This window comes from Vanacampus margaritifer, chromosome 11 (genome assembly GCF_051991255.1).
Source record: "Vanacampus margaritifer isolate UIUO_Vmar chromosome 11, RoL_Vmar_1.0, whole genome shotgun sequence".
Taxonomy (NCBI): domain Eukaryota; kingdom Metazoa; phylum Chordata; class Actinopteri; order Syngnathiformes; family Syngnathidae; genus Vanacampus; species Vanacampus margaritifer.
The window spans coordinates 23,559,738-23,572,994 of NC_135442.1; the positions used below are offsets into that span (position 1 = coordinate 23,559,738).

At 40.4% G+C, this 13,257-nt stretch overlaps 1 protein-coding gene across 7 annotated transcripts in view; it reads left to right on the plus strand.

Moving 5' to 3' along the window:
• pknox1.1 (pbx/knotted 1 homeobox 1.1) overlaps nucleotides 1-13,257 on the plus strand; it is a 63,207-nt gene that overhangs the window by 27,733 nt on the left and 22,217 nt on the right. For 5 of the 7 annotated variants that reach the window (XM_077580889.1, XM_077580887.1, XM_077580890.1 and 2 more), the window contains 3 exons: nucleotides 10,786-10,986; nucleotides 11,073-11,217; nucleotides 11,340-11,437. In XM_077580889.1, the coding sequence (XP_077437015.1) occupies nucleotides 10,786-10,986; nucleotides 11,073-11,217; nucleotides 11,340-11,437 (444 nt within the window). The remainder of the gene's footprint in view (nucleotides 1-10,785; nucleotides 10,987-11,072; nucleotides 11,218-11,339; nucleotides 11,438-13,257) is intronic. The other 2 variants (XM_077580892.1, XM_077580893.1) reach the window with 1 other exon arrangement.

Here is a 13,257-nt window from a genome sequence, read left to right on the forward strand (position 1 = left end):
ATGGACCGAAAGCTTATGCAGGTGTGTTGTTCGTTGACTTTAGCTCAGCGTTCAACACAATGCAGCCGCACCTGCTTTTGGGTAAACTGAAGGAGATGAATGTGAACCCGTACATCTCGAGGTGGTATCACTCCTTCCTGACACAGCGCACACAGCAAGTCAGGGTCAACAGCTCCCTCTCGGAACCCAGATTGATAAGTACAGGCGCCCCACAGGGCTGCGTCAGCTCCCCGGTCCTCTTCACGTTGTACACAAATGATTGTGTGACATCACACCCAGAGAACTTTATCATTAAGGAGGTGATATTTGATCCAAAAACTGTTGGTGACCACAGGCCAGTCGTCATTAAAAGCAACCCCATCAGCCAGGTGGGTTCATACAGGTATCTGGGTGTCCACATCGACAACACACTCAGCTGGAGGGTACATGTTGGAAGTCCCTGCTCCAAACTCAAACAGCGTCTTTACTTCCTACGCAGACTTAGGGTCTATGGAGTGGAGCAGAGGATCATGCTGTTGTTCTACCGGGCTGCATTGGAAAGTATCATCAGATACGGCATTGCGGCCTGGTACGGCAACCTGACTGTGCAGTCAAGGTCACAGATTGCCGGTCTGGTGCGGACTGCCATGAAGATGGGGGTCAGGAATCTTCCTTCCCTACAGATGCTTTATGAGCGGTCCGTCACCGGACTGGCACAGAAAATTGTTAATGACCCGACTCACATTCTGCCTCATGAGTTCCAGCTACTGCCTTACGGCAGGAGATTCAGGGCCCCCAGAACCAGGCTGAACCGCTACAAAAACTCATTCCTGCCGACATCCATCAAACTGCTTGACAACCGACATTAACATTAACTCAGTGCAATAAGATATATGGTGCAATGTTGTGTTGTGTTGTGTTGTGTACATACTCATGTGTGTGTATGTATATATATATATATATATATAGGAGCGTGTATATGGGTGTGTGCAATGTACTTCTCTACGCATGTATACTTCTGTGAAGTCTTCTACTTATTGCTGCACTTCTTATTTATTTAATTTTAATTTTATCTCTTTCTATTCTGTTGTTTCTCTTTACTGTAAACTGCAGCTGGACGGAGTCCAGGAAAAAGTTCCCCACGGGGAAAATAAAAGTATATCGTATCGTATAACAAGTAACATGTCAATACCATTATTTCCGATGCTAATATAGAACTTTGGATGCAGCATCTTGTGTCTTTCTTGTGCACGACATTCACTGATGTGTGACGTGTTCACAACATGCTAAGCCAAAATATCACATTGGCCCTTGAATGCTCTGAACCATTGGCAGGGCAGCTTTTTCATAATTGATATTAGCAGTTGAGTAGACCATGTGAAATTAAATTATTAGCTTAAATTGTGACCCCTGTGTGTGCTGCAAAGATGGCAAGGAAAATATATTTTAGTGCTGTGCACAAATGAGTGGTAATTTAGACATTTGTTTAATTTGGTAATCATAATTTGGTGATGTGATCAGATTGTGGGACATCACCGGAAACTGCGTGTTGTTTACATGCTAACTATTTAATGGACCTTTTGGCCGCTATTTTGTGCTGAATTGATCATACGCATTGGTGCAGCAAGCGTCACTCTCGCCTCTCTCTCACCCTCTGCTTGCTTGTGCGCTCTCTTGTTCACTCTGTCTCCCCTACCCCACAATCGCCATGAAACCATGAAACTCCAGGGCTGAAAATGAGTCCTCCACCCTGACCATGTGGGAACGGCAGTTGACACTTCTTTAATATGAATTGAACAAGGGTTAAAGTTCTCCGTCGCCCCTTCAAAAAATTAAGCTTGCGTCTCACTGAGCGGCCCGTGCTTGCAAGGGTGCGCGCACGTAGCGAGTGTTGCTTTTTCGACAGATTGCCTTCAGTGTTGCAAAGCGTTGCAAAGCCACTTGCCACACACTCTCAAACCATCTTTCAGTTCCAGCTGGGTCTTAAAAAGTCTTAAAAGCATTGAATTTACGAATTGGAAAATAATACCTTAAAAAGTATTGGACTTTGTTCTTTGGGTCTTAAATGTTATGTCATATGTGGGGATTAAATATCTCCATCGCCCCAACAGATCAAGCGGGGAGAAAAAATAGACGTGTGCTTGTTGACTGACACAAATGTCAAATTCACACAGTTTCATGGACTTTGTTGTTGCACCTTGTCACAATAAGGCTGTCCTGACAGCTCTAAATGTATGCACTTTTATTTTGTAGGGGCAGCAGGAAGTGCTATGTTAATCTTCATGATGTTTCTTCAGTCACAGTCCACATAAATGGCAGATGAGAGGGGACGGGGTTTGCAACAAGCAGGAGTTTACTCTAGCGAACTACACTAGCAGCTCATCTGCAAGGTGCATGCTTTGGTAATTCTCGACAGGCATGAAAATCCTTTTTGGCGCAATACGCCGTTTAGAAAACAAAATATGTGACCTACGTGAATCGTGTAGGTTCGCGCGCGTGTGTTTGGTGGGGTGGGGGGGCTGTGGTACGTATGGCGAAACTAACTGGTAGCAGTAAAGTGTTACCCTTTCGTCACAAACCAGTGAACCACACACAACTTTACTATTTAAATACCACATTAAGAATAACAACAGCTAAACTTGTCACTGGGATAACAGAGATGACGTCACACATTTGTTGTCATCGTAGTTTCATTATTACGGTGTTTGTATGTGTGCAGATAATGCACATTGTTGAAATGTTACTGTTAAGCAAATCATTTTGTGAGTGATTTTTATCTTTAAAGCATTAATTTTAAATATACATTTAAAAATAGTAATAGGCGTAATATAAATTATTAAATATATATAAAACAATCCTGCAAGGAGTCTTGCTGTGATTATCCTGACAGAAATTTACATCTGAAAATTTAAATGTGATGTGGTCAAAATATTTGGTGCAACTAACTTTAGCGCTGGTGCAACCAACAAAAAAAATTGGTCTTACCTCAAAAAGTTAGTCTAGAGCCCTGATTTTGGTTTTTAGCCTAAATATATGGGACGGGTAAGTCGATCATTGAGAATGCAACACAGCCCCAGTCAGACTCGTTGAGATCTATGGCCGAAATACTCTGACAGTTTACTGAAGAGCCGCACTACACAAACGCAGTCACGCAGAATTATTATTATTTTATTTGTTTACATGTAACTAGTGCGACCCGTTTCATATTAGATGAGAGATATAGGGAAATGTAAATTAAATGAAGCATGGTTGAGTAAACTCCTTTCATTTGTACTCACGCTTAGCACATACAATCGTTGCCATGCTCGTTATCGGTGTTCAGCTCCCCTAGTCTTAGCCTGACATCGCTTTTACAGTCATTGGGCAAACAAGATGCCACATTATTGCAGTATTGTTTGTGGTCCGTGTCTGCGCTGTGGTGGTGTCGCATGAGTAGCCTAGTCAATATGTTTGCATTCTTACATCCTGCACACATTCCACATTTACACATTCAAGAAATAATTTAACGCACATTCACACATTTTGTTTTTCTTTCCCTATAAGGCTGTGAAAAAGGTATACATTTTTGGGGGGGGGGGGGGGTATATCATCTTAAAGAGGTCTTTAAAAGTATTCAATTTAACTTTAAGAAACCTGTAGTAAACCTGATCTTTATGCTCTCAAACCGTTTTTCTTGCCACAGAGAAATGTTGAACATGTTAAAAATTTGATTAGGGAGAAACAAACAGCCGTGCGCTCTTTGACAGACAAAAATGTCGTTTGCGCAGAGTTGTATGCACGGTTGTTGTCACACCTAGTCTCAATAAAGCTGTCCTGATGGATGGAATATGTGGACACTCTTATTTTGTAGATGCTGCGAGAAGTGTTACGTTAATCTTCATGATGTGTGTAAGGGGTGTGCAGCTGCAATTCGCTGGTTTACTTTTCAACTAACGTGGGCTAATCTCATCCGAAAGGTACCACCTTGGTAAACATCAACGGGCATGAAAATCACGCACCTTTCGGTGAAATTCGGCATTCAGAAACCAAAATATTTGACCTATGTGAATTGTGAAGACCTGTGTGTTTGTGTCGGTGGGGAGTTCTACGTGCTACGTATGTCGAAGCTAGTAGCTGTAGCTGGTAGTCAGTGCACTGTTGAACATAAATCAAGTGTCACTCTCCAGTCACCACTCACCATCTTTTCTATTTCAACACTACAGTCGTGGCCAAAAGTTTTGAGAATGACATATGATATTGTTTTTCACAAGGTTTGCTGTTTCAGTGTTTTTAGATCTTTTTGTTAGATGTTACTATGATATACTGAAGTATAATTACAATAATTTCACACGTGTCAAAGGCTTTCATTGACAATTAAATGAAATGTATGCAAATTGTCAATATTTGCAGTGTTGACCCTTTTTCTCAATACCTCTGCAATTCGCCCTGGCATGTTGTCAATTAACTTCTGGGCCACATCCTGACTGATGGCAGCCCATTTTTGCATAATCAATGCTTGGAGTTTGTCAGTTTTTGTTTGTCCACCTGCCTCTTGAAGATTTACCACAAGTTCTCAATGGGATTAAAGTTTGGGGAATTTCCTGGCCATGGACCCAAAATGTTGATGTTTTTCTCGCTGAGCTACATATTTATCACTTTTGCCTTATGGCAAGGTGCTCCATCATGCTGGAAAAGAAATTGTTTGTCACAAAACTGTTTATGGATGGTTGGAAGAAGTTGCCCTCGGAGGATGTTTTGGTACCATTCTTTATTCATGGCTGTGTTTTTAGGGAAAATTGTGAGTGAGCCCATTGCCTTGTCTGAGATGCAACCCAACACATGAATGGTCTTAGGATGCTTTACTGTTGGCAAGACGCAGGATGGATGGTAGCGCTCGCCTTTTCTTCTCCGGACAAGCTTTTTTCTAGATGCCCCAAACAATCGGAAAGGGGATTCATCAGAGTAAATGACTTTACCCCAGTCTTCAGCAGTCCAATCCCTGTACATTTTGCAGAATATCAGATGAATATGATTTTCTTGCTTGCTGCCATTCCTGAGCAAGCTCCTCGCTGGTGGTGGCCCGATCCTGCCACTGAATCCGCTTTAGGAAAGGGTCCTGGCGTTTGCTGGCCTTTTTTGGGCGCCCTGAAGCTTTCTTCCCAGGAATTGATCCTCTCTCCTTGAAGTTCTTGATGATCCGATAAATGGCAGGGGCTTAGAAAATAATTTAAATTAATCTGATCACTGTACATAACATTCTGGAGTACATTCAAATTGCCATCATTAAAAATTAGGCAGTAGATTTTGTAAAAATTAATATTGTCATTCTCAAAACTTTTGGCCGCGACTGTACATATAAACGGCTAAACTTGCCACGTTTTTTAATTATTTTTTTTGTGCTTGACGTCACGCATTGTTATTATTGTCGTTTCATAATAACAGCGTGTGTGCGCGTGCACGTGTGTGTGTGTGTGTGTGTGTGGTGTGTTTGCTGCTGCAAGTATTGCATATTGTATACATAAATGTTACCCCCCCACACACACACACACACACATTTCACGTTATACCAACAAATACTTGATATTTATCTATTTTATGAATAAAGTCTGTCTGTCTGTCTATAAATATATACTGTATACAGTGCATTCTAATGGGTGTCAATTACGCAGGGATTTTCCTCATTTGCATTCTCTATCCCATTCAAATAGCAGGGGTCCACTCTATTGTAGTGATATTTATTTTTATGTTGTCCTCAAATGGGGCATTACAGCAAAAACAACCTCGTTCACTCCGAAGTTGTTCTGTGCTAGTGTATATGGGCACCGTAAAGCTAATCTATTTTTAGCATCCTTGCGTTTCGTGGCAATGGATGCAGAAAGGCTTTGTGCTGGGATGCGACTTCGCGCCCTCGACCATCCAACAAAGTAATAGCCTTTGTGTGTTTTTTTATTATTTTTTTGACTGGTTAAAAGTCCGAAAGCCATTTTATTTTCATCAAATAAAAGAACTGCAGCAAACTCGCTGATTGACCCCAAAAATCCTTAACGCATAAAGCCTTTAATTTTTTATTTTTTTTAAATAAACAGGAAATAAACAAGTTATTTAAATATACATATTGCGTCATTGTAGCGATAATTGATGTTGTCTTTTGGATGATTTAGTAATTTGATCACCACTTGAGGAAGTTGTAATTCCCTCAATCGCCTATAGGGGCACCACGTTCTGTTTACTTTCAGCTTTGGAGAAACACAACAAATAAAATACAAATCCTCATTTATTTATTCATTATCTAAAGTCACCACATTGAATGTTCGTGGTTCTTTGTATTAATAAAATAATTACTAATCCACTCAGACACAAGCACGATTGAGACTAGATATTTTTTATTTTTTTTTAACATGCATTTATTCACTACGGTTTCACATACAGAATCAAAACACTGCCTACCTAACTATCATACGGTGGAAAGAAAAGGGATAAAAATAAACCTAATAGAAATTAGAAAGGAAAGGTTTGACTTGCCAAATCTGTGAGATATTTGAAATGGAAGTTGCACCAGCGATATGTCAAATTGGCTATGAGACATGCAACTTACTGGAGTAAGTTCAATCGAGCTAGCGGAGGGAAGGTCGATTGAAGAAAAAAATTGCTCCCAAAAAGGCAAGGCAAAAATGAAGAAATAAAAATGTTCCACAGTTGGATGAGGTGCGACGCAGCTCGGGCCCAAGGTGGATGGCGCTTTCAGGCGTGGGCGTGGGCTTCAGCCAGAGTAGTAATCTCGGCGCGCGAGAAGATCCGCGTATCAGCTGCCCAAAACCCGCTGCTGAGGCCGAGATTCGCTGTTGCCTGCGTCCCGAGGGAGACCAGCTGTTGAATCAGCTCACGCTGCGACGGGACGCTCGGAGGATGGAGCAGGTACTGGTTGACGCACGGGGATTGTGCGCTGCCAAAGTCCAAACTGTGGTTGCTGGGTGACACATGGGGTCACGGAAAAATTTGTCGGCGGCTTTGTGCCACCGAGGTAGGACCAAACACAAAAAAAAAAGAAAAAGAAAAATGAAAGGCAAAAAGTCCATCTGGCAGGAGGGCGCGCGCCGGGGTTTGGTGCACAGCGGCGGTTCGGTGCTATCGCCAAGTCCGAGTCACTTGGTTGTTCAGAGAACAGAGATGCCATGTGGTTGAGAAACGTGGCATGGCACCGGGGAGTCCTTTTGTCAGTTCTGGGCCAGACGGGGTGAAAAAGGTGAATGAAGCAGGAACAGCGGTCCGGAAACGAGAGCAATGAACAAAGTTCGCGCCGGCTGTTTTAAAGTTGTGGGGCGTGTCCGTCAAGAAGGTGGTGCGACGCGCAGTCCTCACTTTTGGCTCAACCCAAGTCAGAGACTTTTAAACTCCAAATTATCTGAATAATTAATAATTAAGAATTAAAGTTTGTAAGGCTGGCAAGTCAAGTTCTTTCAAGCAAAACATGTAATCGTTACACATATCAACTAATAACGCATCATGAGATCATTTAGTTCTTTCCGGAGTAACTAAATAATCTTTTGATTTACCATCATCATTCCTGTTGAAATACATTACATGACATTCCTCTTTCAGCAACATACATGATATGAAACATTCAGTTGTGCATAAATTCACTTGTATGTGATGAATTTCTTATGTGAAATGTGTAAAAATCTGTTGTGGATTATAGGTGTTTCATGTGAGGGCAGTTACGATCGTAACCACTTGAAGGCGCTCTGGTCACGTGTAACCTCCAAGAAGGCTGGAATGTACTGACCAGGATTCCAACTGACCTTTTGGCCCATGTTGTTTATGACTTTTACAAGAGTTTGCAGACTACCAGACTACCAGTCTGCAATGTCAGCAGGGGTGAAAATGAAGCTTTCCGAGAAAATACTTTGGTGCCATAAACTCGTGGTTCTGGCTGGTGAAAAACAAACATTCACATCCTGGTGACACAGCCTGTGGTTGACTTCAAAAGAGTGTAATCTCTTTTTGACTAAGCGCATATTTCCAAGAGTGAAATGTTAAGGAAAGGAAGAAAAGAAAAAAATTGAGGGTGCCTGGTCTATAATTGTTACATCATCTTATGACCGGATCAGTGATTGGAAATTGTTTATTTTAACTCGCTGTTGTGCGATCGTGATCAGCCCCAAAAATCCTGATCTTGTAAAGCCTAGTTCAAATGTCCAGTTACAAAATGTGTTCCACGCGACATGCGCATGTGCAGAGTCGATCGAGTTTTACGACACTGCCTGATCGGTGCTATGCAATTTCATAATTTTTTTAATATGAACTTTATTTCGCGTAAATTTACCGGTCATGGAACATATCACCCGCGGATTAAAGTGAGGCAACACTGTACTGCAGGGGTGGGCAAACTCGGCCCTCAAGGGCCGGAGCCCTGCAGGTTTTGGATGTTTCCCTTCTCCAACACACCTGATTCATATGATCAGCTCATCAGCAAGCTCTGCAAAGGCCTGATAATAGGAGGGAAACCTCTAAAACGGGGCTATTCAATTACTAATTTAGTTGGGCCAAATTTTCAAATCAAGAAATGTAGCCGGCCAGACACATTTAGGCGCCTAGTAAATAGCTGATAATCACACATTTCAAACCCAATATGGATGAAAAATTGTCTGTTTTTCATTCATCTCCCTTTTAAATTCGGAAACATAGCAAAGGCAAATTGAAAACAGTATAAATCACAATAACAAAGCTGTTATTGACCAGAACAGAGAGTATTTTTTCACTCAAATAAAAATAAAATAATACATGTAAATAATAATTTTGGTCACATCATATCGAGGCATCTCTCAAAGTGCATAAAAAACACAAATAACATTTGATTCTGGTTATGTCTGAACTTGGAATGTTACAAAGTACATTTAAGCGTGTTTAAGGCAAGGCAGGTTTATTTCTGTAGCGTATTTCATACACAAGGCAAATCAATGTGGCAAAAAACACAGCAACGTTCAGAAGCAAAGCAGAGACAACAAAAGTAGCTTACAAAATTTACCAACAGAACATACAATGACAATGTTAAAACATTAGCAAACTTTAAAAACATTTAGAGTAAAGACATTTTCTAAGATAATTGAAAAAATGAAAATATGATTTGAATATGTTTAAAAGACCTTAATCAAAGGTATAGGAAAAAAGCAAAGCGTTTAACCTGGATTTAAAAGCATTTACACTCGGGGCTGACTTCACTTCTGTTGGCAGCTTATTCCATTTGTGTGCAGCATAACAGCTAAATGCAACTTCACCATGTTTACTTTGAACTCTGGGTTCCACTAATTGACCCAAGTCTGCAGATCTCAGGGCCCTGCTAGGTTTGTATTCAATCAGCATTTCCTGAATATATTCAGGACCCAAACCATTTAGTGATTTATAGTTCAGTAGCAGAATTTTGAAATTTATTGTACACTTGACTGGTAGCCAGTGTAAGAGGACTGGAGTGATAAATTCTGATCTCTTTGTTTTTGTCAGAACCCGAGCTGCAGCGTTCTGAATAAGCTGCAATTGTCTGATGTTCTTTTCAATAATTGAGTCTGCTAGAGATAAAAGCATGGATAAGCTTCTTTTGGTCTGCTTGTAGCATGCAGCCCTTCAGTCTTGAGATGTTTTTCAGCTGGTAAAAGGCCGTTTTAGTGATTGATTTGATATGATTACTGAGTCTATTAGCACCCCAAGATTTTGAATTTGGTTTCTAAAGACAGACTCAAGATGTTTTCGTACAGCAATCATTTTTCTTTATTGCCGAAAACAATAACCTTTGGTTCATCCAGTTGACTTCCGATGTTCCCCCAGTGCAATTTTGACAGACATTGGCTATGCCAACGTAGCAAAGGGAAGTATTTACTTCACCACAAAAGTCACCCATAGGTTTTAGAGGCATGTTTTGCCATGCGGTTTGCCATGCGCAGACCAGTTGTGACAAACGGGGGTGGGGCTGATGTGGGGTCCCATAAAATCAACCATTTCAATCAGCTCATTTTCTTTATAAGGCGGACAAACCAGCGTCCGGCTTAGAGTTGCGCAGGACGCCGGACTAATCACTGAAAAGTAGGGCTGTCCGGCCTAAATTTGGACGTCTGGCCACTCTATTGACCTAGTGCAAAAATATCCCTAAAAAGTCAAATAAAATCATAATCGCTCAACATAAATTGATGATTTTTTCAGGGAAGAGTTGAAATGAACTATTTCACAAAATAGCTGTTAGTTTTTGATAAGTGTACTGTACTTTTAAAACAACCATTGCTGCATACAAAGTGCTGTACATGGAATCAGTCGTGCAATAAAGAGAGGTAAAACAAAATACAAACACATACAATAAATTAATTAATAAATATAAGTACTTAAGTAAATAAAATAAATTATATAAAATTTATAACCCACAATACAGAAGGCACCAGAAACACTGAAACAATGCCAAACATTAAACACATTAACGTAAGACTTGTAAAACATTTTAAATGAAAGTAAAGAAATAAAAGTAGTTTTATAACATTACTAAAAGACCATATTGTGAAATTGTTTTTAAAATGATAAAAAAAAAAAAAACTTTAATCAATGATATGGGACAAAAGTTACATTTTTAACCTGTATTTAAAACCATTTACACTCAGGGCTGACCTCACTTCTGTTGGTAGCTTATTCCATTTGCGTGCAGCATTACAGTTGAAATTATGTAAAACGAATGACTGTTTTACCTTTGGTCAGCTTATGTTATGTGGATTGTTTACATTGCTGCTTTACTGTGTACGCACCAATTGGAGACACTTTCTTAAATGTGGTCAACTTTTTTATGTGTTGCAGATGGTAAAAGCCATCCAGGTGCTGCGAATCCACCTGCTGGAGCTGGAGAAGGTGAGTGACCTGTGTAAGGACTTCTGCAGCCGATACATCGCTTGCCTCAAGACAAAGATGAACAGTGAGACCCTACTGAGTGGCGAGCCTGGTAGTCCTTACTCCCCTGTTCAAACCCAGGCCCCAAGTTTCTCACCAACCAAATCCCAGGTCAGTGATTTGCATCAAGTCACTCTCATAATGTTATTCTGCGGCTATCAGTTATGAAAATCAAATCAAGGCCCTTTGTTATTTAGATCCCTTGCTCCATCTCAGGGAGTCCTCAGGGTCAAATTGTGGTGCCGGCTTCAGCCCTGCAACAAGGGAATGTCACCGTCACAGCAGTAAATCCCACCCAGGTGGTTGCAGGTATGTCATCATGGCATACGAACACACCGACAGGTAACTGTCATATTACCGTAGAATTACAGTTTAGATATTGTCATGTAGATAACAGCACTGTGATAAAGCTTTCAACCTCCAACACCTCCATTGCTGTATATGCATTTGTGCATTCCTCCCAGGTGGTACGGTGTATCAGCCTGTAACAGTTGTCACTCATCAAGGCCAGGTCGTAACTCAGGCCATTTCTCCGGGGACTCTACGTGTCCAAAACAATCAGGTTTCTCATTTCTCTTTCTATGATATCTTTGACGTTGGCGTTACCTCAAAAGACTGACGCAAATGTTCATTTCTTATTTTATTTTTTTAAATAACAGAGTGTTTAAAAAGGGAATAAACCTTACAATCATCATCGTAAATCACTCAAATTTGTATTCCAAATTAAATCATGCATAAAATGCTTCTAATTGTTTCTGGTACTTACCAGAAAGTAAAGAAAAAACTAAATTTGGCTGTTGAAAATAGGAAATGTATTTGTTTGTCCAATAAAAGGTTGCAAAGTTGAAATTGTGCTTTAATGCAGAGCTTAAAGTACTCTGCACGGTGCCGGATTTCCAGCGTAAGAGCCACTCGGGCAATGACAAATCCAGCGAAGTAAACAAATACATGTGGGGAATATTTGACACATATGGAAAACACCGCCAATGCGGAGAGAAGGCCAACTTCAAAATAAACCTTCCCATACCAAGTAATATGTGGAGCGCAATGCCAATAGCTGCATTTATTTTGAAGTTTTTCCCGGGAGCGTTTTGCCAGTCGCGGCGCAACGGATGACTTGACTCGTCCTGCGAAACGTGTGTCTACCGTTCTTATTGCCGGCGTAAACAGTTGCGACCAAAGTCAACCAAACAACTTTGTACAGAAGTCACGTTTGATCGGCAATTAAGGGGACTTAATTACGCTGACATTGTATTGCACGGTGCCTGTTGCCAGTGTTTAGGGCATCTACAGTGCCAGCGTACTAACGGTGCTAGTGGCTGCAGCTAGAGTCATTGGACTACTTTTCTACAGTCTAATCGACGTGATGATTGCACACTTTGATGCTGGCTGACACAGTTGCCGTTACTAGAGATGAGTTTAATCAACTGAGCTCACTCAATTGTGCAGTTGACGGTCGACAAAATCACAACTGTGGTTCTGACGTCACTTTGTCTCACAGACCAAAAACTGCTCAACTCGGAATTTCATTTCATACAAAGTGCTGTACATGAAGTAAAAATCTGTCATGGAATAAAGACAGGTAAAACAAAAACAACACCAAATAAATTATTAATTATCTTAACCCCTGGGCGTTATTTTATTTTGAAATGGCTTGGTCAGAACCAACAAAAAGCCAAAAAATGGTCAAATAACGCCCAGGGTTTGTGGGTAAATGAATAAGTCAATAAAATGACACAAGTAGGTAAATAGGTAAATAAAATAAACAAATTAACAACAAAATACAGCAGGCACCATAAAACACTCATGTCAAACGCCAAAGAACAAAGATGTGTTTTAAAAGTGGGTAAAGAGGGAGGTTGATTAATATTTAACAGGTCATTCCAAAATCCATGAGGAGAGATTTGTCTAAAATCTCCCTAACATTCTAAAGAGGAAAATAATGTGCTGTTAAACACAATTTAGATTTTAGTTAACAAAAAAAAAAATTAAAAAGAGAAATGAAAGTTGGTCGATCATTATAGTAAGTGGAAATATATTTTAATGTCTTCTGTATTCATCATTTTTCTTTCACCATGCAAAAATATTTTTATCCAAATACCTGATTATTCAATAGAATTTTCCGTAGGATATTTGAATGCCAAAATATTCGATAGCTGCAGCACTAGAGGGGACTGCAACCCGCATGCTATACTGTACTATACATAATATAAATGGATAGTAATGATAATGAAAGAGATTACCTGACATTTGGCGAGGACTGGCCATTGGGAATTTCATGAGTTTCCCAAATGCCTAGTCCATCCACAGCAACGACTCAAATAGTAATGGCTAGATGTCGGTCGAACAACAAATCGGCTCGTTGGACACTGCAACACTGCT